Source organism: Mustela putorius, unplaced genomic scaffold (genome assembly GCF_011764305.1).
Source record: "Mustela putorius furo isolate JIRA1106 unplaced genomic scaffold, ASM1176430v1.1 tig00003859_pilon_pilon_pilon, whole genome shotgun sequence".
In the NCBI taxonomy this organism is placed as follows: domain Eukaryota; kingdom Metazoa; phylum Chordata; class Mammalia; order Carnivora; family Mustelidae; genus Mustela; species Mustela putorius.
Window position 1 is genome coordinate 9830450 of NW_025422011.1, and position 24687 is coordinate 9855136.

A 24687-nucleotide genomic window follows, 5' to 3' on the forward strand; every position below is an offset into this window, starting at 1 on the left:
AGGTCAAGGTGGTGAGTGGGAAGTGAACCCAGGCTGACTCCCCTGAAAGCCCATGACCCCAGCATCACATCAGCCCCTTCCCAAACTTCAGTATGTGCATCAATCACCTGAGGGTCTTGTTTTTCTTTTCTTTAAGGGCAGAGGGGGGAGGGGGTCACGGAGAGAATCTTAAGCAGGCGCCATGCCCAGTGCAGAACCTAATGCAGAGCTTGATGTTATAACCCCGAAATGACCACCTGAGCTGAAATCAAGAGTCCAACGCTAACCGACTGAGCCGCCCAGGTGCCCCTCATCTGAAGGTCCTGCTAAAGTACAGATTCAGATGATGCTGCCGTTGCTGGCCTGTAGACCACCCTTAGAGGAGCAAAGCTCTACGTGATAATCCTTACACTGTGAACTCAAAGGAGGAAATACACTCTCTTCAACCAGGAAAATGTCTGCTCATACTTTAAAAGCTATCAATGCTTATTAATCTATAAAAGCTACAAACACTTTCCTTCTCAATAACTCTCTCAAAGCCTTCTTCTCCATCCCTATGGCAGGCCCAAAACTATCCTTGGAAATTCTCCTGCATAGACACCGACCCTGGGCAGCCACTGCTGTCAGACCCGCTCAGCCCAACGGGAAGCTTAATCAACTTTCTCATCTCATTAGCAGGGAGGATTTTCTTTCCCCAAAGCTTCCGTTAGAAAACATGTCCACGAGCCCAGGGAGCAGGTGTGCGGAGGAAAGGCTACTGGGAGTGTCCAGAGGAACATGAGAGCCACCCCCATTCCAATCCCTGCTACAGACACCAGCACATTTTCGGTCTGCATTTCCCTCTTCTCATGGACGTTTTCTTGGAAACATTAAAACTATGTATTCTTTAAGTATTTTAACCTTCCAAAATTTGGCAAGCACTAGCTAATTTTATACTTGAAGAACCTTCCACAATTATGAATTAAAGCACCCTTTAATTATGTTCCTAATTCTTCATGTCTTTTTATATGGGATTATCAGATATTCATTGTTTAATGAACCTTGAGCTATGTGCAGTAACCCTGTTTATCTATCTTAATGCTTAATGCTATGAAATTACTTATCTAATGCCATAAAAGTAGCCCCTGCATTATGGATTTTATTTCCCTAACTTTTCATCCTATTTACATCTTGGGTTCTACTACGTCTCCTACAATGAAGAGATGGGTGATTTTTTTTCCCAATAAGACTTTGTGACAGTTTGTTTTACACTAACTCTTATAATTGATATATTTCGGGCGCCTGGGTGGCTCAGTGGGTTAAGCCTCTGCCCTTGGCTCAGGTCATGGTCTCAGGGTCCTGGGATCAAGTCCTGCATGGGGCTCTCTGCTCAGCGGGGAACCTCCTCCCCCCTCCCCGCCTGCTGCTCTGCCTGCTTGTGATTTCTCTCTCTCTCTCCATCAAATAAATAAATAAAATCTTTTAAAAAAATAATTGATGTATTTCTATCACTCTCCATTTTTCTCTAAGATCATATTTATTAACGCACTTCCTTTCTGGAATCATTTATGTGGCTTCGGTATTTCCTATGAAACTGGACCTGAAGATAACCTTAAGTGTCTTACTAGTTAATACTGTTATCACTGATATTTTACAATACACAACTGTTTTCACCTTCTCCTCTTGGAACTACTGCTGTTCACTAAGCGCACCATGCAAACTCCCTTCAAATGGAATGAAGACACACAGCAGTTTCTACCAACCTGCCTGAAACCCTTTTACACACCACATACTAGCCTCACAATGTGTGCCTAATTTATTCCGATTTTAAAATGCTGATCTCCCGCTTTCCTCTCTGAGACCTCTTCCTCTTTGCCTTTTTTAAGTCATGGCTACCTATGGTAGAGATCTTTGCAGGTCTCTGAAAATGAGTGAGACCTTTCCAAAATCTGGAGGAGAGAGGACGTACCACCACCGTAGGATACCACATGCCTGACAAGGGAAAGAGAAGCCTCATTCTTCCTTCACTGGCTTCTCTTCTTCAAAATCACAGTCTCATGTCCTCCGTGTCACCTCCATTCCTTCTAGGAAACCTACGGGATATCCTACTGTGTGACTGACACTATGCCAAGCCCTGGCTCAGGGACCCGACCAGACTAAGGCAGCCGTCAAGGAACCTTGATCCCATCCTGCCCTGTGGAACTTTAATCCCCAAAATTAGGAAGAGCTCTTTTTTCTCTTGAGGATTGTGGCTGAGTCACATTTTATGAGTACCTTCAAAAGATGCTGAAACTCTCCCCTTGGTGCTGGGCAGTATTCCTTTTTCCAAATCTATACATTCTGACGTCTGGATATCTCCGACTCCTTGGTACGTTTATAATTCAAACACTGGGCATTGCTACGTTTTCGACATCCGTGATTTTTTCTTGTATTGTTCTTAACCACCTCCCTGGGCACCATAAATGACTTTGGGGCATGCTAAATCCCCACCTCACTGCATCACTGTGGCCCATCCTAGGTCCCATCAGGATGCACAGTTTCTCTATAACACTTCCAAGGGTGGTTCTGTCTTTCACTGATACAGAATGTTCCTGACACAGGCCATGACTTCAACCTTGTCTCTTCTACAGTAGGTAGCCCCAGCTCTCCAGGCCTGCTTCCCCAGGCCCCGCCAGCGAGCCGGGCTCACGTGCTACGACCATACTTGTCAGTCAAGCTCATGCTTATGTTTTCACGAAATCTGTTTCCGAAACCCTTTCTGCAGTTCTGTTCTGGTTTCTCTCAGCATCGACACTTTTTTCCAGCATTGGGATTTTTTTCTGAGGAGACCCCCTTCGCTGCTCGTCACCCTTCCATCATCCTCCAAACCCCCCATTTTATTTTATAATAATAAACAAGTAGAGCGCCTGAGTGGCTCAGTCATTAAGCGTCTGCCTTCGGCTCAGGTCATGACCCCAGGGTCCTGGGGTCAAGCCCCATATTGGTCTCCCTGCTTAGCGGGAAGCCTGCTTCTTCTCCCTCTCTGTCTGCTTATGTTCCCTTTCCAGCTGTGTCTCCCTCTGTTAAATAATTAAATAAAATCTTTTAAAAAAGCTTTTTTTTTTTTTTAACTTATATTTAGAACTTTCCAAACCAATTGAGAGGCTTTTTTTTTTTTTTTCCCCAACTGAACACAGAGCTACAAGTGTGACGAGGACTCCTTTTTCAGCCTCGTCCAATTAGTTTAATGACTCCCGGAGAACACTGCTCTGATTCAAGGCTGGGGCTGAAGGAAAAGTTCCAGGGCCGCCATCACAGAGGACACACTTCTGATATCCTCGAAGCGAACCTCCCTGGGCCTTTTAATAACGAGCAGGGATTTTTAATGCACCAAAATTAAAACACCCTTTATGCTTTCATTTCTCTACGCCAACAGACACACAAGTGTCCCACGTGGAACACTGGCTCCTTGGGTTTGCAAGTCTCCTCAATCAAGTTATTCATAAAGTCGATGTCCCTCCAGCACCCAGTTCCCAAAGGCCTGTTCAGAGTAAGCGAAATGGCTGCCCTCCCTCTCCGTGGCCTCCCTCCAGGCCAGGGATAACCTCGTCTTCACACTGCGCTATTTGTCTGTCAAAAACCACAGCTGGATCTGAGCACCAGCCAATTCATCCAATTAACAGTCTCCTGATACCACAAGGACTCATGAAAAGGAGAGGACATGGGAGAGAGTTAGCAATCCTGAGGCTCGCTCTGCTCTGCGGAAAGCTGACAGGCCTGTGGCATTATCTTCTCACAAGGCATGACCCCACTGCCCACAGGAGCCCCTTGGTTTGAGGCAACGAGATGGGGCGAATTATTTTTTCTTTTCCTTCAGGTGCAGTACATTAACATTTCACTTTCCACAATAAATAATACCAACGACAAGTTCAGAAAAAGTTCTCCCATATGTGAACCACACAAGCTTTAAGCTCAGGGTCAGAAAAAATAAGAAAAAACACTTCAGTTTTTCTTTTTATAGGAGGCATTATAACCAGCACTTTCTTTTTGCCTGAAAAACCCATTTCTGGACTTTATAAACAGTGGGCCTTTCTCTCTGGCACCGAGCGGTATTTGAGGGAAGTACTGACCAAAAAAGAAATTGCTTCAGGTTGGCATTCCTACAGAGTATTTCCATCAACAGGGGAGAAAAAAGTCTCCATCAGTATTACATTCAAAGGCAAGCCTCCCGGTGTTGAGATAATTTGCTTGTCATTATTGCTCCTTTTAATAAAACAAGCCTCCACAAAGGCTGATTTAAATACCTAAAATGACACGTTCTCCATAGGGAGGAGTGGCAGAACATCAGTTTAAATCTGCCAAAGACAAGCCACTTGAATAAAATCAACTCAGGACCACTTAACTCCGACGGCTCTCTAACATCATTCTATCCAACATGATAAGCACAAGATCGTTACTGACATCCCGACCCCGGGACGAACGGAGCTGTCTAGCACAAGCTAGGGAGTACACGTGCTTCTTCTGGCATACGTGAACTTGAGTTGAGCGTCTACTCAACGCCAAAGCAGTAAAGCCCATGGTGAACAGCACAGGTTCAAGTTGTAGGGTCTTATGTGCCAATTCTGAAACCACCTCTTGCTGGCTGTGGGCTCGGGAAACTTCCTTAGCCTTCTAGTTTCATCTATACAATGTCAGGGCATAGCACCTACGCGAATAAACTGCTTGAAAATGAAATAAGGTTCATGTGCCAAGGAAGCATTACATGAATTATGGTATATACAATTACCCAAAGATTTTTTTGTTTCCTTTTTTTTAAAAGATTTTATTTATTAATATTTGACAGAGAGAGACACAGTGAGAGAGGGAACACAAGCTGAGGAAGTGGGAGAGGGAGAAGCAGGCTTCCCTCAGAGCAGGGAGCCTGATGCGGAACTCAATCCCAAGGACCCTGGGATCGTGACCTGAGCTGAAGACAGACGCTTAACAGCTGAGCCACCCAGGTGCCCCCCAGAAGATGTTTTCAAAGATGCTTTTGAAAGATGGATAGATACATAAGAACTGAAATATGATCAGGAAGATGCATTCCTTTGGTACTGGAACACGTTTGAAATCAGGATGTGCCTAATTTATCTTTGATACTGAAACACTCCTGAAATCAAGATGCACTCAACAGCCAGCAGCACCTGGTGATGGCACAGGGCAGACAGGCGCTGTGATTCATCAGTCCTGGTGGTACCTGGGAAACTTGGTCACTTGCTGACTCCCATCCAGTTCTGTGCATGGACACTACAGCAGGGGCGGGGTCCACCTGCTATTCAGAACGTCTCTCAACAGATTACCTAACATTCTGCATTGAAATGAGAAATCATCATGTACACCAAAAGGCAAGGAAACAGTGTAAATTCGGTGATAGGGAAGCAAGTATCTGTCATTGGAAAAATGAGTGCCATTCCATAATTTTTTGCAAAGCAAGAGCCAAGAACTTAAGAGAGAGGGCACCTGGGTGGCTCCGTTGGTTGAGCATCCACCTCTTGATTTCAGCTCAGGTTGGGATCTCAGGTCATGAGATCCAGCTCCATATCCTGCTCTGTGCTCAGCAGGGAGCCTGCTTGAGATTCCCTCCTTCTCCCTCTGCCCCTCCCATTTGTACAGGTGCACACATGCTCTCTTTCTTGCACATACACTCTCTCTCTCTCTCAAATAAACAAATCTTTAAAAAATAAATAAATAAAGCACATAACAGAGGAAAACACAAGAGCTGAAGCCACACTTGCAAAGAAGAAATGGCAAATGCTGGGGAATAATCCAACTGTCCCAACAGGAGTGGGGGAGGGGGCAGAAGTAACAAAATAGGTGTTGAAGTATTTAGATGAAAAAGACATAAAATGAAAGGACAAGTCAAAGGCTACAAATACAGACATGTACGAGCTCATTAAACTCTGTGTGCGTGCGTGTGTGTGTGTGTGTGTATCAATCCCTATTAGGGCTAAAATGATATACACCAGTTAACAGTAATTTAGGAAAGGAGAGAGAAATGCAAATGAAAGACGAAATGTTGTATTGTAATGATCCTATTTTGTTTGAATTTTTATAATGAGCAGGTATCTGATGTTATTATTTGTGTAATATTTTCAATTCAAGAAGATTACAAGAAAATAATGTTGGTGCAGTCTCAGCACCCTGTCACAGACAGAGTAAACCTTCAATGAGCGGCAATCCTTGCTATACACCTAGATACCACAAAAGACAAAAGAAAGAGCACATCTCTGCAGAAAGATAAAGAAGGGGCTTGCTCACAAGCCACAGAAGACGCGTCTTCTTCAAATCCCAGAAGCCAAGAGCTACAAGAGTCTAAGAACACCCACATGTGTGTCCAATATTCCAACTGGAAAGCTAAAAAGGCACATCCGAGACATGTTGAAGAAGGACCCCTCCATTAACTCTCCCCAAAGGCGCTAGCCCCTGCTCCCAGGCTCTGTAACGTCCCCGCAGCTCTGTTCCCATCACGGTCAGGGATGCATCAGTACACCCCACATTCAGGAATGCCTTCGAGATACTGCTTGCGGAGAAGTGCCTTCTAGGGTAAGGAAAGAAGGTAAACAATTTCGTGTCCCTCATCGGGTCATCTAGTGCTTCAAGGGCATAGAACACATGGGACACAGCTTCACGCCCTTGGAGCACGGCGCAGTGCCTGGACAGGCCCAAGCTGGTAAACTGTGCTGTGGAAGAGACCAAGTAAGCGCCCAGAAGAATTTTCTAGTTGATCCAAAGACAAAAGGGAAGGCGCACCTGGCGATGTTGGGAAGCTAGAGCTCCTCCTCGCTAGAAGGGCTCTCGGAAGAGGGTGGGATTGGTGACACAGGTGCCTGACCCGAGGTCACGCGTACTTGTCCCCTTCCAGCCCAGTGTCCCTCATCGTGGTGCCTCCTTTCTTTCTGAACAAAAGACAGCAGACAATGCCCACTGCTGGTCTGAAGAGAGGAGGAACGAAAACACTCGAGGGAGGCTGGATGCTGAACAAAGAGAAATGACAGCTGGAAGGCGAAGTGTCTTAAAGGAATCCGAGTGTTCTAAAGCGACACGGAGCCTAACTCTAAAAATACTTCAGAGAACAAAGTCCAAGATGAAAATTTTTCCCCCAAACCGACTTGCCCCTGGTGCCGATGATTTTCCCCGCCACCTGCAGAACCGACTCCAGTTGTAAAGCCCTTTGATGGGAAGGCAGAAGGAATGCCGGGGAGAGTAAGGGGCACAGAGAGGAACAATACCTGCTCTGTAGACGGAGGAAGGGGGACTTCCAGGGTTAAGATTTCAACACAGCTCCCGAGGCAGACTTCCAGGGAGGGCGAGCCTCCCAGTTCCTCAGGGAACCAGGTGGCTTCGGGTGTCAGCCAGCTGTCACCTTCCTCGGTGAGTCTCTCCCAAGAGAACCGAATCTACACTCTAAAATTCCAGAAGTTTTCACTGTGATACAGGGGGAAGTGAAAGGAAAAGGGGGTAGTGCTGGGCATGTCTAATCACGACGGTACTTTCCCATTGAATCTGTGGGGCACTGGATAACAGAAAGCAGAAACCAGATGACTAAAAGACCCCCTTGGAAGGGGGAGGCCACCCTGACCCACTGCATCTAGGAGGCATTTCTAGGATGAGCAGTCACAATGCCCAAGATGCACGGTGAGGGGGCTTGCTTACACTGGACCGGGGGTTCTCCACCAGGGGTGACTCTGCCCCCACAGGGCATCTGGTAACATCTGAGGATACATTTGGTCATCCCAACTGCAGGAGGCAAGGAGGAGGAGGAAGCTGCTACTGGCATCTAGAACCAGTGATGCTACTAAATATTTTAGAATATTCTAGAATACTCTAGAATGGCAGGGCAAAATGCAGCGCAGAGGCTGGGAAACCCAGCACTAGACCAACCCCAACCCCACAACCATGTACAGAAACTCTAACAACCTGGCCTGAAATAAACATCTGCCATCCCTCTGACCAAGCAATCACCCTGTCACAGAAGTCCACTTATTCCGCTAAGCAATATTCAACATCAAGCAAATGATGGGAAAAGCAAATGTCCCATCGTCAAAGTACCTGGCTGTTCTTCCACCAAACATTTTTAAGGGCACTCCTCAGCATCCAAAAGAGTAGATTCTTCTACAACCATTACGAAGAAAGAAAGGCTCCTTTACACACACACACACACACACACACACACACACGAGCGACTGTCTTAAAAATCTCCTTGGCAATCAGGTAGAGATCCTGGCAACAGCAAACAAAAAAAAAAAAACACAGTTCAGATGGCCCAAGCATTTCCAAAATATTCTAAAGAGAGAGAGAAAGAGGAAAAGAGAACCAACAAAACTCCACAACCAAAAATCACTCCCAGGGGATCTAAAAAACAAAATTTGTCCCCAGGGATTCTCTCATCACTAAGAATCATTCCATCGGTCTATGGCATATGGTATCTTTCATTCCCTTAACTGTAAAATAAAACAAATATCTAAGAAAAGGGGAAGGGGCGCCTGGGTGGCTCCATTGGTTAGGTGTCCAATGCTTGATCTCAGCTCAGGTCTTGATCTCAGCTCAGGTCTCGATCTCAGGGTTGTGAGTGTGAGCCCCAAGTTTGGCTCCACACTGGACGTGGAGCCTACTAAGAAAGAAAGAAAGAAAGGGAAAGAAAGAGGGGAATATATCCATAGAGATCTCAATGAATGAAAGCAACCCCCCAGGTGACTACAATTTGGGGCAAGATATCCAACCGTGGCCCGTGGTATCTTCCCGCCAAGCATATGAATCCAGGAGAAAGACCCACACTATTTTGAAAAGTTCCATCTTTCCCCAAGAACTGAGATTTGTTTCATGTTATTTCCCATGAACACCAACTGCTTAAGTTCACTGCAGTGACCACAAAGTGAACAGATTGAGGAGGGAGGGGTGTTAATGGAAACAATCTCATTGACTGCTAAATTCACAAAAGCAAGTGGGAGGAAAGGCTCGGACACTTCCTGCAGGATTCCTGCAAACAAGAAGCCAGAGTCAGTATCTGAGCTTCAGGCCTTAACTCTGGCATCCTGGGTCTGCAGGATCTCTCGGGAGCCATAAAATGACTTCCTGCCACATAGTATCATTGGAAAAACTCAACGAGACCATGCCTTTAAAGTGGCAGGCAAAGCATCTCACACATACATGTGCCGTAAATATTGGGTCCCTTTTGCTCCTTGAGTCCATGCAGAGGCAAGGCTGTAGAGATCAACTCTTTGACAGGAGATTATCTGACTACCAACTGTCCTAATGTTCCATGATGGTGAGATACAAGCCCACTTTCAAGTTACCCTGGGACTTTGGTTTAAAAAAAAAAAAAAGGTGTCTACGTCAGTCTTGGAGGCCCGGAACTGACCACCCCGCCCGGCTCCTCTCCGACTCCTACCAAGGTCAGAGGCCTAAGTGGGCTGTCAGATCAAAACACCTCACAGGCCAGGAGGGAGCCTTTGTCCTATGAAGATGAAAAGCAACAAGGTGTGTTTATTTGTACTTGGGTGCACAGCGCCTGGTCTCCTCTTCCCGGGCTGGCCTGCCAGGCTCCTCAGCTAGTTAAAAAAAAAAAAAAACAAACCCAACCGCTCAAGCCATTGAGTAGATCTTTCCAAGAGAAAAGGTCAGTACTCACACTCCTGGGAGTACACATGGGGGAAAACCAAGCGTGTTCACTGACAGAAAGAGAAGGTCAGGGAGTGGAAGCAAAGGTCAGGCCGGGAGGAGGTGAGGCTGATCGCCTGTGGGGCATGGCCTCCGTCAGACACGTCTCACCATCTGTGCACTTAAACCCAGCAAGTCCGCTGCGTGAAGAAAACCTAGACATTGGATGGGCCAAGTCTTTCTCACAGGATACATTAAAAATAACAACAGCTAAAAATCGATCCTTCACTTCCCTGACATAAATGAAGGAAGAGAAAGAAAACCATGGCGGTGTCGGAGAAGGTTCCTGAATAATAAAGGCCTCCAAATTGCTCTTGAGATGTCTGTGGCCTCCCAGCCCTGCAAAGACCCAGTAGGGCTCAACTCGGACCCCAGTTTTCTCCACACACTCTCGAAGTGGAGACAGCAGTCCGATGTACCGGCTTTTATAATCTCTCTTGTCGGTTCAACTTCCCAGAAGAAGATGAAGAAGCTGAATGTGGAATAGAAGGGTCGAGTCTCTGGTACCACTAGGGGCCCCAAATTGAACCACACAGGCTTCTCTCTGGGCTGGGAGGCCAGGAGCACCCAGTGGCATCAAGAAAAATGACCAGACCTGTTTCTGATAACACTGTGGGTCAATGCGGAATTCACGCCAAAAGGATGATGCTTCATGTAACGTGAAAAACGTACACTCCCCTAACCTGCCTAGAAGTTTCTAAACCAGCAACCGTAAAGGCGATCCAAAATCCCACAGATGCAATGAACACAGAGGATGGAAAACCACCACCAGGGACAGTCGGGCAGTTTCATGACCCCTACTCTCTCCCTCCCCACTCTCCCTGTTTATTGTAGCCCTACTGAAGGACAAAATTAACTTTACAGCTATTTTTACAGACACAGAGACTCCACCAAAGCAAACCAGTACCAACTGGGAAATGCAAAAAATAAGTTTCCACTGAGCCACAGGCAACTCTGGGACACTACAAGAGCCAGCTTCCAGACTGTCCTACTGGGGTGTCATCATGGGACCTTTCACGGCTCTGTACATGTAGAGCATGAATTCGGGCAGGTCTTCCTATCTGAGATGCCCAGAAAGCTGCCTGTTCTAACCGCCCCCTCATAACCATTCACATCTACCTGTAGCTGCCAATGCCCCCTTGGACACCCTTCCCAGTGTGGCCTGATTGTTCAGGAGAAGCAGGGCCCTCTCCCCCAGACCTGGCTGAAAACCCACAGCAGCCACCACCACTCCACTGTCACTGGAAGGCACAGCAAACCTACATCAAAATGGGGTCTCTAGGAGCAGGGATGATGTCATAGGTCGGAGAGGTGAGAAAGGCTGCCCAGTAGATTCTGAGCATGGCTAAGACCAGGGATTTCAAGGAAGGTGGGCGAATTCTCTTTCCAAATGTACATGGGGTGGGGGGCTCAGAATGAATTAAGCCTCAACTTCCCAATCAAACACAGCACCACCAACACCTCCACACCAAACAGCTACAAGGATTTGGGGAAAGCAGGCATAAATTAGATAGGTGAATAGCACAAGCTTTGCTGAAGAAAGTTCCTCGGGCCCTGTCACCCACTTTCTGGGCATCAGCTGCCCAGAAATAAACGTCAGGGGGCGGGCTGAGCTGAGGAGGGCAGCTGACAGCTGTGGCCAACGGGCCGGAGGCAGAGGAGGATGGGCTCCTGGGCTGGAATTCAGAGCGTGCCCACATCAGCAGAAAAGTTCCATGGGACAGCACGCTGCCAGGAAGGCAAAGAGGCTTGCTGCCTCCCAGGACCTCAGGATGCACCACCACGGTGATGCCAGGTTCCAAGGGCTGTCAGATGAAGCCCGGGTGCACTCCCACGGGCACCTCGCCAGGCAGGGCGCCCGCCGAGGGACCAGTCAGGGTGGTCAGATGACAAATAAACGTCCTGCTCCCAGGATCAATGGGAAAGATTAAAAATTCCCAGGTCCAGCCCTGCTCCATCTTTCTTTCCCCGAGCCAAACACAGTCCCGGGAGGGAGTGGAAAGAAGCGGGGATGCTACCCGCCCGACGTCCAAGGAGGAAGCTGAGGCACAAGGGTGCACTCGAGAGATGCGGGAGGGGCTTGAGGAGGCTCGCAGAGAGCCAAGCCCCGGGAGTCTGGGGAGAGGGGATCAAGAAAGAGTTTCCTCCCCCAGCCCCCGGCCCCTCCTCCTTCCCCAACACACACAACACACTCACGCACGCACGCACACACACACACACACACTCTGGAGCTACGCCCAATCGGGGCAGCAGCCGGGCTCCCGGGAGCCGGGCTGCACACAAAGCCCCGCCCGCGCACACAGCACTCGGCACCAGCCGGCCCGCACGCCCACACAATAGGACGGCGCGCACCCCGCCGCGGCCCCTCGTCCGGGTCCCGGCCAGCCCGGCGCCGGGGGCCGCCCTCCGTGCAAGCCCGCGGGGGAGACGCAGCCCCGGCGCGGGAAGGGCGAGCGATGGCCGCCCAGCCGCCGCGCCCCCGCCCCGCGCCCAGCGCCCCGCAGGAAGTTCGCCGACGCCCTCCGACTCACCCGCGGCGCTGCTCAGCAGCAGGCACAGCGGCCCCAGCAGCCACATGGCGCGGCCGCCGCTCCCGCTGCCCGGCGCCGTCGCTGCCCCCGCGGCCGCGGCGCTGACCCCGCCCCTCGCCGCGCCGGCCCCGCCCCCCCCGCTGTCCCTCCGCCCGCGCGCCCCGCCCGCCCCGGCCCGGCCCGGCCGCCGGCCGCTCTCCGCTGAGTTTGGCCCGCGCCCCGTCCCGCGCGCCCGGCCGGAGGGGGCCGCCGAACCCCCGCTCCCCTCGGCCTCGCCGCCTCCCGCCTGGGCTGCGAGGATCTCCCAACAGCCCGGACTCTGTTCTCTGCCTCCCCTCTCTCTCTTCCCTCTCCTCCCTGAGCTCCTCCATCCTCGACGAGGCGGCGCTCACGCCCTCCCCCAGACCCAAGCTGGAGTTCTTTACTCAACTACAAAATTAGTTTACTCCAGGGAGGGACGGAAGAGGTTTGGAAGAAAGGGCCAAATATTACGAGAAAATATGCATTTTTATTTTTAGTAGCAAGAGTGGAATATGGGGACCAGGGCTTCTCAAACTTTACTCTGCGTTTGACACACTTGGGTTAGTTAAAACGTGGATTCTGCATAGGTCTGGGGTGGGGCCTGAGATTCTGCTTTTCCGACCAGAGTCTAGGTGGTTTCAAGACGGCCCTCTGAGAACCACACGTGGTGGAGGGAAGCTAGCACCCTTAAGAGAGTTATTTCATCTGGATCTTGAATGCCTATACCCGTGGAATATTTGGGCCCCAGTTCGTGGAAAAGAAAAAATGTAAAGGCATGCGCCCAGATGCAAAACAACAGCTGCTCGAATGCAGTTGGAGCTCCAAGAAGCATTAGTGAAAACTGCCAAAGGATTTAGATGGTGGAAGAATGCAGTGACACTTTTGTGCCCAACTCTCCACCCCCTCCCACTCCCCAAATGTGTAAAGTTGTGTAAATTGGCACAATCGGTATGCAGAGAATCCCTGCTGCCCCCAAAAGTCCACCCACCCCACCCCCCAAAAAGAGGAAAAAAAAATAATACGATTGCCAAAAACTGGAAATAATTCATGTGTCCATCCACCGGTGAATGGATAAACAAATTTTATTATATCGTTTAATGGAACAACATGAGCAAATGTCAAAAGCACGCTAAAAGAAAGAAGCCAGCTCCAAAGGGTATATTCTGTATAATTCCATTCATAAGACCTGGGAGGAGGAGGGATGCTAAACTGGAGAGACTAAATTAAAAGGAACTTTATACATTTGTCAAAACCTATGAAACTGCATTCCTAAAGGCCACACCTAAGATGGGCGAGTTCTACTGTGTATAAGTCCTACCTGTTTGCAGGAGTCCAGAGGGTGTGGGTGCTGGGATGACAAGTCAGGGAGATTGTAGCCAGGAATCCCACATCACATTGGGGCTGCACTGGAGGCCAGCTGGAAGTTGGCTGAGATTCAGTGACTTTTTAATTGTCAGCTCTCGTCTGGAAATATGACAGCTAAAGTGGATCAGGTCAAAATTTAAAAATACCAATGACAGGGGCGTCTGGGTGGCTCAGCGGGTTGAAGCCTCTGCCTTCGGCTCAGGTCATGATCTCAGGGTCCTGGGATCAGGCTCTCTGCTCAGCGAGAAGCCTGCTTCCTCCTCTCTCTCTGCCTGCCTCTCTGCCTACTCTTTCTGTCAAATAAATAAAATCTTTAAAAAAAAATACCAATGACAGTTCAAAGTAATGAGAAAATGTGATCGGATGTAGAAAAGTTGAGCATACGCCATGCTACAAAGTAGTTTGTCTAGTATGGAAAATACAAATAAATTCCCCAAAACACTTAGCATTCAGGGATTATATCCTGGAATCCATGAACAGTAGGGACTATCCCGTGGACTTCAGGGAGTTTTAAAGTTCCTAATATTGTGTGCAAGACTTCAGGTATAAGTGGGTATGTGCATTTTTTTTTTTTTCCAGGAAGCCCCTAGCCTTTGCTAGCGATACCCAAGAAGGCAAGTAATTTCTCTGTCCACTGCTCATTTGCCTTCAACCATTAGGAATATAGGACAAATGGATCTGACCCACTGCCACAGTTCTTGCTTCCTTGGATCCTTTTGGGCACATGAACTTCAACTTTAGGAATGATTTCGTGTATTTGGCTTACTCTCCATGTGTCTTTCTCTCCTCTCTCTCACACACACTTCTTTTAAATGTACTAATGTCCTTGAAATGATTTGAACAAATGCAAAACTCTCTTTAAGTTCCATTGTGTTCATACTGAATCAGTCCTAACCCCCTCACCATATACACTGGGCACAAAGTAAAATGACTCTTTCCACTTCATTACTCTCCTCTTTCCCAGTTCTTTAGAATCTCATCAAATACATAGAGCATTCGGTTTCTGGAAAACATGATAGGTTCTAATGCTAATTGTTCAGGTCACAGAGGGCCAGCTGCAAGTCTTTTTCACAGTTGGTTTAATAAAAATCAAACCAGATTGCATTTGTTACTTATTTACCAAGTGGCACACTCTGTCCTTGGACGTGTGCTTTCAACATGGCTTCCCTTTGCTGACGGAAGGACAAAGGGATTTGGTTCCTCTGTGGTCACCGGTATAACGCTCTCCAGCTCACTACATTTTCCCATCACTCCACACGGCAGTCCTGGCCACATCACCGGTAAAACGCACAAGGTAGGCCTGAGCCCTGGTGTCTGGCATGGGCTCCAGGGCTCTTTCCACTTGTCGCACACTAACTCTGTGACCTTGAGCAGGTTATTCGCCCCTTGGAGCTTCCATTTGCTTGTGGGTAAAACAGGCACAACACGAACACTTGGATCTTAGGGCTGCTTTCAAGATGAAATGAGATCATGTATGTCAACTTTTTGGCACATACCTTGCACACAATAATGGCTCAAGAAAACGTAGCTTAAGAGTTGCTTAAGAAAGAGTTGTGGTTGTGGTTCATATTACAACATAGCGGCTGTGGTGGACAGTCTTCAAGATGGCTCTCAAAGATCCTTGCTTTCTGGTATCCACGCACTTACACAGTTTCCTCCCCCCAAAGAATGGCTTCTGCGACCAATGGATATTGTGGGGGTGTCGCTGGGTAACTTCTAAAGCTGGGTCACAGTGGTTGAAGCAACTTCTTCCTTGGGTCTTAGATGCCTGGCTCTGGAAGGCAGCCTTCATGTGGGGAGGACACTGGAGCAGCCCAGTGGAAAGGACCACATAAGGAGGAGCTGAGCTTCCTGCCAACTTGCCGGCCATTGGAATGAGCCATTTTGGAATGTTTCAAGTCTCTAGTGCCAACCGAGCTTTCAGAGGAAAGAAGCCTTCAGGAGACATCCTGAGGTGCAGCCTGCCAGCCACTCCCAAACTCCTGATCCAGGGAACCCAACAGAGATCATAAATGTGTTTGTGGCTTTAAGCTACTAACTTTCAGGATAATTCACTATGTGGCAATAGATAACTAGTACATTTGCCTTGAAGAGCATCCATAGGATTGACTTCATGGTTCTACAGGATGTTTTACACGAACACATACATGGGAAGTGCTTAGAATGTTGCCTAGTACATTGTAAGCACTCAATACATGTTAGTTTGGTTGTTACCATGGTTTGTTTTTCTATTATTGTCATCATCACTACCTTTCTTCCAAAGCTTCTAAGATTCAGGCCTTTCAACTTTCCAAAGGACCATTTCAAACTTGAAGAAGAGTTGGAAACTTCTAGAGGCGTGAAGAGACAGAACCACTGAAAGAACTGAGGAAAAACCATATTTACAAAAATTTTACTGCAAACAAGGAGGTATATTGCTTCATTAGCTTTGTAAAAATCAGGCAGAGAGGAAACAGAAGAAATTCTACCCCAGACTCCCCTCTGTGGAGCATGGTTTCACAGGGTCTTCATGTTTCTGGCTCTGTGCTGCCTCTTTCCTTCATGCTATTTCCATTCTTCTCTCTTGCGTGTGAAGAACACAGAAATTCACTTGAAGGTGGACCCATGAAAGGCTTGTTGCACTCCAGACAGATGGGGGTGGGGAGGAACTTCCCACTGGGGGACTATGTGGTGGATATTTCTCTTCTGCAAAACACCACACACACACACACACACACACACACACACACACGACCTCCAACATATAATCAGGAGACCACAGGGTCAAGTGACTGAGACAGGGTCAAGACTTCAAGATGGTTAGATATACCTAAACTCCTAAACTCCTAGGTCCCACTGCTTACTAGCTCTGTGAGGCTGAGAAAGTCACTCTGAGCCTCAGTTTCCCGTGAAATGGGCATAAGAGTTGTACTGCCTCCTAGAGTCATTGTATAAAGCAAGAGGATCCATACTCTTTTCCACAGTTATCTGACAAACATGTATGGAGAACTGCTTTAGGCTCTGGATTGCTGCAGTGGGCAAAGCCTTGTCCCCATCTTCATGGAGTTCATACTCTAACTGGGGAGGCAGATACATATCAAACAGAGCTATGAGCATGTAGTATAACCTCTGGTATCATAAGGGCTGTGGGAAGCATGTGCCAGAGCTCCTGGCCCAGAGCTCCCATTTCTTCAGCTCTTCTGACTTAGGACCTACCTGTGAGGGGGAAGGAAAACCAGGAAACGTGAGAGTGACAGCTGCTGCCATCTGTGGTAGGAAACCTCTCAGATGACCCCAACAACCTCCCCTCCTCAGATTCACACTCCTGTGTCATCCCTTCCTTTGGGTGCTATTGGACCTACTGACTCAGTTCTAACAAATAGAATACTGCCCAAAGTATAGGATGTTATTTCCAAAATTAGAACACTTGGGGTCCTATTCTCCACCCCTACCTTCTGTCTGTCTGTCTGCCTCACTCTCTCTCTCTCTCGCTCTTGCTTACCAGCTGCCTTTTGGTGAACTGCTTTCTGGAAAGGTTCAAGTGGCCAAGAACTGTAAAGACCACCAGCCAACAGCCAGTGAGGAATTATGGCCCTGAATCCATCAGTCCAGAAAGAACAAAACCTTGCCAATAATTACGTGAGGGAACGTAAAAGCGGATCTTGCCCTAGTCAAGCCTTCAGATGAGACCACAGCTCTGGCTGACAGCTCGACCGCCGTAAACACTTACCATCCCTGCATCTCGCGTTGGCCTGCAGAAGGCAGTATGAGAGAACCACCACTGGTCCAGGGTCTGCTTCTGACATCATCCACGCATGATCACATTTACATCCATGACAACCTCCGAGTTAGAGATTACCATCCTCTTTGCACAGATGGGGAATCTGAGGCCCAGAAAATTCAAGTCACTGACCTAAAATAACCCAGGGAAAATGCGAATTCAGAGCCAGATCCTTTGGATTCCAAAGAATTTCTACAACACCTCATTGAATCTTACTACCTTCTGTAACAACAACAACAACAAATCTCCAATTCATAAAACTCAGAATGTGTTTGCAACTTGACGGATACTGCATTCAGTTGGTTTAGGGCTAGAGAGGTAAAGATGCTCACTATATCAAAAAGAATTTGATTTATTATGTAACACAGTTCAATGCCTAGAAAACTTTTCTGAATGCATCTTATTATTATAGTTCCCCACCACCACCACCACCAAAATGCTGAGCAGGAGAGTTCTCTCAGTTCTCCCAGCTAAAAACTAAAGTAGTCCAGAGCTTCCAAATTGTGTGTGTGTGTGTGTGTGTGTGTGTGTGTATACATATATAGATGCATACACATATATATATATATACTTTTTTAAAATACCAGACTAATCTACAGAAAAATCCTGCTTGGAGCCAACAGAATTCTTATAAGTCACTTTTAATATAGTCACTAGCTTATGGAAGAGGGATCTACTGACATTTACTAATGAAAATATTGCATCATCTGAAAGGATCAAATTTTTACCCCTCATTAAAAAAAAAAAAAAAAAAAAAAAAAAAAAGCCATGCCGCTTGTTATTTATTTTAACACCTCAGTTTTACTGTCCCTTGAATGAAGTTGTCTATACTCTTAAAAGGGTGATTTTTCACTTGCGACCAGTCCTGAAACCAAGAAACAATTATATGAAAATGAATTTAACCTGCAATTTATCATCAGAACCATTTTGCCAGGTTTCATAGCAGGCACATTTTTTTCTTCTTTCTCAGTTGGAAGGGGGAGGGTGGATTCATTAAATGTGTAAGCCTACTTACACATTGAGCGGAAAATCGTCCTTGGACTGTACAGGTCTATAGTGTCCAATGCCATAAACAAAAGCTACAGTTGGCTGCATGGAGCTGCACTGAGAACTTTGAAATATGTCTATTCTGAATTATGACACCTCAAAGTATAAAATGCAAACTAGATTTCAAAGACAATACAAAAAAGAATGAAAAAGATCTCCATAAGATCCCATGTTGAGGTATAATATTTAGATATATGGAAGTAAATAGAATAATATTAAAGTAACCTCCACTGGTTTCTTTTTTTTTTAAGATTTAATTTAATTTATTTGAGACAGATTTAATTTATTTGAGACAGAGAATGAGAGAGAGATAAAGAGAGAGCATGGGGGGGCGGGGCAGAGGGAGAAGCAGACCCCTTGCTGAGCAGGGAGCCTGATGTGGGACTGGATCCAGGAACTCCAGGATCGTGACCTGAGCTGAAGGCATTTGCTCAACCAGCTGAGCCACCCAAGTGCCCCTCTACTGGTTGCTTTCTGCTTTTTTAATGGGGCAGCTGGAAAAATTTTAACTTCATATACGGTTTGCACTTGAGGTTCACAACATGCTTCTTTTGAACAGCAATGTTACAGATAATATTTTATTTAGTAAATGAACATATGACCCGCTGGTGTTCCTTATGTCACCGTTGAATATAAATCACTTGAAGGTCACTCACTTAGGAAGCACTTTTTTCTTTCCAGTTTCTCCATCAGACTAATTCTGCCTCCAAACCCTGCTGACCTTATATTCTAAGCATCCAAGTTTATTGATACAAAAGCAATTTTAATATCATAATATCAGTATGACAAATGTGCCACAGGGTCAAGAAGGGAGGGGAAGACAGGAAGAGAGAAGAGAGAAACCATCTTTTTATTTTTATTTATTTTTTTTTTTAAAGATTTTATTTATTTATTCGACAGAGAGAGATCACAAGTAGGCAGAGAGGAAGGCGTGAACATTTGCCACTTGACCCTTTCTAAAAAGCTTAACCCACTGAGCCACCCAGGCGCCCCATCTTTTTAAGCGGCGTGAACATTTGCCACTTGATTTCTAAAAAGAACCCAACACTGACTAAAATCTCCATTTTCAGTAGGGAAATTCATATAGTAATTAATGAGCCAAAAGTCATAGGAGATACTAAATGACAAATGTGAGAAAATGATTCCAGCCCGCCCAAGTCTGATTACCTTCCCCAAGTAACTCACTCTCTTTTAGAGACAAACGGGTAAGCAGTAGATTTGAATAAGAGCACTCACAAAAAACCATCTGGAAGGTAAATAGATTTACATCTTTAACTGGGTATTATTGGAACATCCCCCCCCCCCCCGGCAATCCGCTTTAATAATGTAGGTTGTATTTTCTCAGAGCACCTCAACCTACTTCTTTGAAACACCTCTTCATTTCAAGCTAGATTCTTTGGGCTTGATTTATTTTAATGTTTAAAAGCTTAATTCTGAGAGCTGTTTGATTGCCTGATCTGGAACAGCTGCTGTCCCTTGAATGAAGTTGTCTATAGTTGTCTATAGTTTATAGTTTAAGTTTATAGACTACAACTATAGTCTATAGTTGTAGTTCAACTTGTGGGATGGGGCCGGGGGCAGAGAAAAAGGATTTTTTTTCCCCCAAGTTTTCAGTGAATTCCTGCACCCAGTGTGGAAGGGAGGGAACAAAAAAGACCAGGAAGGGAAATTTTTACAATTTCCAGGACCCTTCAGCATACATATAATGAAAACGCTGTAGAACTGTGTTTTTTGCTTCTGTTTCCTTCTGCCAGGCATTAATCACAGCTCCTTAAACGTAGGTAGGACCTTCTCCCCTGTCATTCAAGCCAGAAATCCGCGTGGACCCCTTGCGTTCTTTCTCTCCCTAACACGATCAGTTACCATTTGTATAGTCTACCTACTGAATGATTCTTGAATCCAACTGACCCCTTCTCTTTCCCTCCTGCTCCTCCCTTCCTTGGGTCCCCCATGGACCTGTGGCTGGAGTGCTTCAACTCCCTCCTCACTAAAATTTCAGATCTTGTCTTGCACCTTCTCAATCTGCCAGAAACCTCCATGGCCTCCATTGCCCACAGGACCGGCGCGGACTCAGCCGAGTGTCCTTTTTTATGGGCTCCTGTTAAAGTTTACCATCATGGGGGTCGGGGACAGAGAGAGAGAGAGCTGAAAGGTGAGACCAGAGGAGTGGGCAGGAGACTCTTGGTCCTGGTAAGGTCATGATAAGTTTAGGTCATCATCCTATGAATTTTAGGAACATTAGGAAGTCACAAATGGCCCATTTTAAACAGGGACCTGGCATGAACAGATTTGCAAAATCTGTGTTGTTAAAAGCCAGGGTTCTTGAATTAAAATAAAATAAAATAAAATAAAAATAAAAGCAAGGGCTCCAGAATGAAACTTAAATTCAAAGTCTGACCATGCCACTTCGCTGTGTGTTCTTGGGTAATTTACTTAACTTTTCTGAGCTCGTTTCTTCAACTATAAAATGAAGGTAGAGACCCCTACGAGATAGGCACAATTGTGATATCTAAATGAAGTAGCGCTTAGCATACCATTTGGCACATAGTAAGCAGCCTACTAATTATAACTAAATATTATTAGTAGTAATTCCTAATCTTCTTGTTTTTTCCAAGAAGCATTCCATGTACCTTCAAGACTGAGTTAAGCCTCCTCCCCATGTGCTCTAGTAACCCCCCTGTATTTAGTCCTGTTTGTAGGACTTATGATTTTGATCATAAATGCCCATTAAAATTGCCTATGTGTTCTTTCCCCCACTGAACTACGGCTTCCTAAGGCTGGGACCCAAGGTTAATATGGTGGAGGTTCCTTCCATGTTTTCTGAATAAAAGAATACCTTAGATTGCTTCATACTTTGATTTGCATGATCCCTTTCCCCCTATTTTTATTCCTACTTTACAGGTGGGGAAACAGGAGCTCAGAAAAATCTAGCTTTAAGCACAAAGTTCTATAGTCAGTAATGTCAGAGCAGCAACCGGGCTGTTCCTGTATACCACCGTGGCCTGGAAGAGGGAGAAGCTGAGAGCAGCAACACCCTCTAAAATGACCTTCTGAGAGGGAAACGGGTGTTTTCACAAAGCTTCAGGAAATGGTCAAATGAAGAATAAAACATTTCAGCTGGAAAAATAATAGGTAGCCCGAAATCAACCCCAATCCTACCAGAAATAATAATTCCAGGAAAGAGAGCTACATACTCAAATGGGAATATACTCCAGGATACGCATAATAAAGTCACCTTGGCATTGCTTGTGTCTTTGTGGCCAAGCCAGGGAGGGATCAAATTTATAAGAGGATTGCAAGGAGGACATTTGCCCATGCTAGCCCAACCAAAGAAGTGTGCCAACCCACCCCACAATGTTCAGCTCCCCACCACAGAACCGTGAGCCTGATCACAACAAAACTCCGGAGTAATTACAGTGAAAATTTCCAAGGGGGAAGAGATCAGACTGTGGTAATGCTAGAAGCTGTCCACGTAGGCCAGTTGGCTTGAACGTCCCAGCATGGTGCCAATGAAGCCAAAGTTGATACTGGCATGGGCCAGTTGGCTTTGCATTGAGGGGGAAAGATGTTCTATGGTCACTGGCTTGAATCCTCTTCCTCACTGGTCCTGCCAATGACAGTATTTGGGATCAAAAGGGAATCGGGTAAAAGAGTTTGGAGAACGTAATGCCAATCTTGACAACCAGGACTGACATTCAGGCAGCAGACATCAACATAGACAGCCAATTGTCAGAATACGAAAATTATTAAAAAAAAAAAAAAAAAAAAAAAAAAAACACCACTTCTGGACTAATCAGCAAATAGCACTGTGTCCCGGAGTGCCTCGTACATCACGCCAGCTGCCTAGCTCCTCCCCCAAGCGAGAGTGAGAAGTGCCAGGAAAGGAAAAGAAGTATCATTTCCATGAGTTTCCAGTATTTTCTATGATTTCCCAAACGTGTACAAAATGAAGCAATGTTTATCAGTTTGTGTATTTTCCAATTAAAAAAAAACCAAATGAGAAAGAAAAAGGTGCAACTTGAATTTTGGCTCCAGCATTAGTTTTCTTGGGAATTGAAAGGTTTTTCCATGAGGCTCATAACAGCAAATATTTATGGGGAGCTTTCTTAGTTGGGATCCACCCAAGCAGAGCTTGAGCAAGGACTTGGGAGCAAGCAGTTTATCAGGAGAGGATCCCAAGAAGCAGAAGTGAGGGAGGGACCATAATGGCGACAGCTGGACAAAAGTCAGTGAAAATGTGCATCTGTTGAGCTGATTCACACTTTGGGCAACTGAGGCTCAGTCCCAATTGTGGGTCCGCATAAACCTCACCTTAAATTATCCCTCTGAAGCTGGGTATGAGACATTTATTCACCGAATCCTGTCCCCCATTGGTTGAACATTAAACCTCTGCACTTCCAAGCTGCCCCACTTTGGAAAAGACCCTGAGGCAGAAAAGCTGAGACAGTCAGTGGACACGGGTGGGGGGACCCAGCAGGGGGTGGGGGTGGGGTTGCCCCTGTAGCCACAACACAAAGCCCATGTGGGACAACTGAAGAGGCTTTCTGTGTCCCTTCCTTTCCAAAGGTAGGTTCCATTATATTCCTCATTTTCAGAGGAAGAAACAGAGACAAGGAAAGGTCAATTATCTTATTAAAGGTCACAGAAGGCTGAAATTCGAACATGAGTTATCCAACTTCTGCATCTAAGCTTTTAAGCACGTGAAAATATTGTTTATAATGACACTTCCGAAAAGGAAAAAAGAGCAACCATCTGGGGACGGGGGGAGGGGGAGTGAGGGAGAAACAATAGTAGGGAAGATTTTATATAAACACTCCCTTCTTTTTATGGAAAAAGAAAAAGAAAGCCAATCTGGCTGTAGATTTTAAGAACGCTGAAAAAATGTCTCCTCATGACTTGACACAGAATTACAGACCATTCCCTACCCCCAAACACTCCAATAGACATAGATATTTAAAGGGGCATATATTGCCCATTGGGTATTGAAGCTACTGATGCTCCAAACCCCAGCTCTGGAAAAGCTGAGGACCCGTTGTTTAGTGCAATCCTTGATGCAGTCTATCATTCTTCCTGGCTGGAATTGTTAAAAAGCGCCGTTCTCTCGGAAACAAGACAAAAATGTTTTGGATAACGTTAAAGACAGATGACATTTAGAGAGATAAGCAGAGCTGCTGTGTCCGTGTTCAGCTGGTCTACCGACAGAGCGAATGAGAATTACAATCTGGGATGAATTTATTAACCAGCCCCTCGTAGTGCCGGGAACGTAGGGTACTATTCCCTGTGTGAGGTAGGTGCCAGCCATCTGGAGAGCTAAGAGGAGCTGGAGATCAGAGACGCTCAGCTCCTGTCAGGTTCCAGGTGAATGATCTCCAGGGAGGCGAGGGGAGACTTTCTGCTCCAATGATAAAGATCCTGAAATGACATGGTTCCTCTCATTAGAGCTCTCCTGGCTTTATCTCCTCCTCAGTGTCACGCCCTGTGCTCACTCCCAATCTGATTTCACTGGAAGGTTTTGTAAGTGAATTTGGAGCTTCTGAGTCATGACTGAGACCCAGCAGGCTGCTCTTGTGCTCTGCCCCTGGGCCCTCCTGTCCAAGAAGCTCTCTCAAGCATGCTATCTGCTTTCCTTTCAATGAGACGGTGACGGGACGTGGGGCACACTTCCTGCGGGGACTTTGTAAATCATGATTAGGAAGCCACTACCTATCGTCTTCTACGAGTGGGAGAAAAAGAAATAAGAAATGCCTGAAAGGTCCACAACACCCAAGAAGAAAGAGCACATGGGATACAGAAGTAGAGGCGAGGGTGATTGTTTCCATGACGGGACGCTACAGAAGCCATTGCACCTTGCGGCAATCCCAAGGGGAAGTGCCATTTGATAAAGCCTGGGCCAACCCGAGGAAATGAATTTACAAGTGTTTAACGGGGGGCTTCCAGATATTAAAAGGATTCTGACTCGTAAAATCTCACATATATCCAACATGTGTCACGATCGCTTTTCTTTCCTCCCTGTTTTACACACGGCACACTCTCCAGCACCCCTTTCCTGAAATTTCCCAGAAACATTTGTTATGATCACCCATTCAGCATGTATTCCCTCCCTTCCCTCTCACACTGCGGGACGAGGAGGCTTCCCACCCTTACTGATGCTGGACCGGGCTCTGTGACTTGCTTCGGTCAGTAGAATATTAGCAGATGCAAAGGGAGCCGAGGCCTTCAGTTTATTTGTGGGTTTTGGCTTGACCCCTTTTGTTCAGTTGATCTACATTGACGGCACATCTGGGTACTTTCTGCTTGGCCCCGGATCAAGCATAAACCTTGGAACCAAGC

General features: G+C 46.4%; 1 protein-coding gene across 1 annotated transcript in view; it reads right to left on the reverse strand.

Moving 5' to 3' along the window:
* LDLRAD3 (low density lipoprotein receptor class A domain containing 3) overlaps positions 1 to 12269 on the reverse strand; it is a 220409-nt gene extending 208140 nt beyond the window's left edge. Inside the window, exon 1 of the mRNA XM_045066018.1 lies at positions 12165 to 12269. Within this exon, the coding sequence (XP_044921953.1) occupies positions 12165 to 12210 (46 nt within the window). The 5' untranslated portion in view covers positions 12211 to 12269. The remainder of the gene's footprint in view (positions 1 to 12164) is intronic.
* Between the last annotated feature and the right edge of the window lie 12418 nt (positions 12270 to 24687).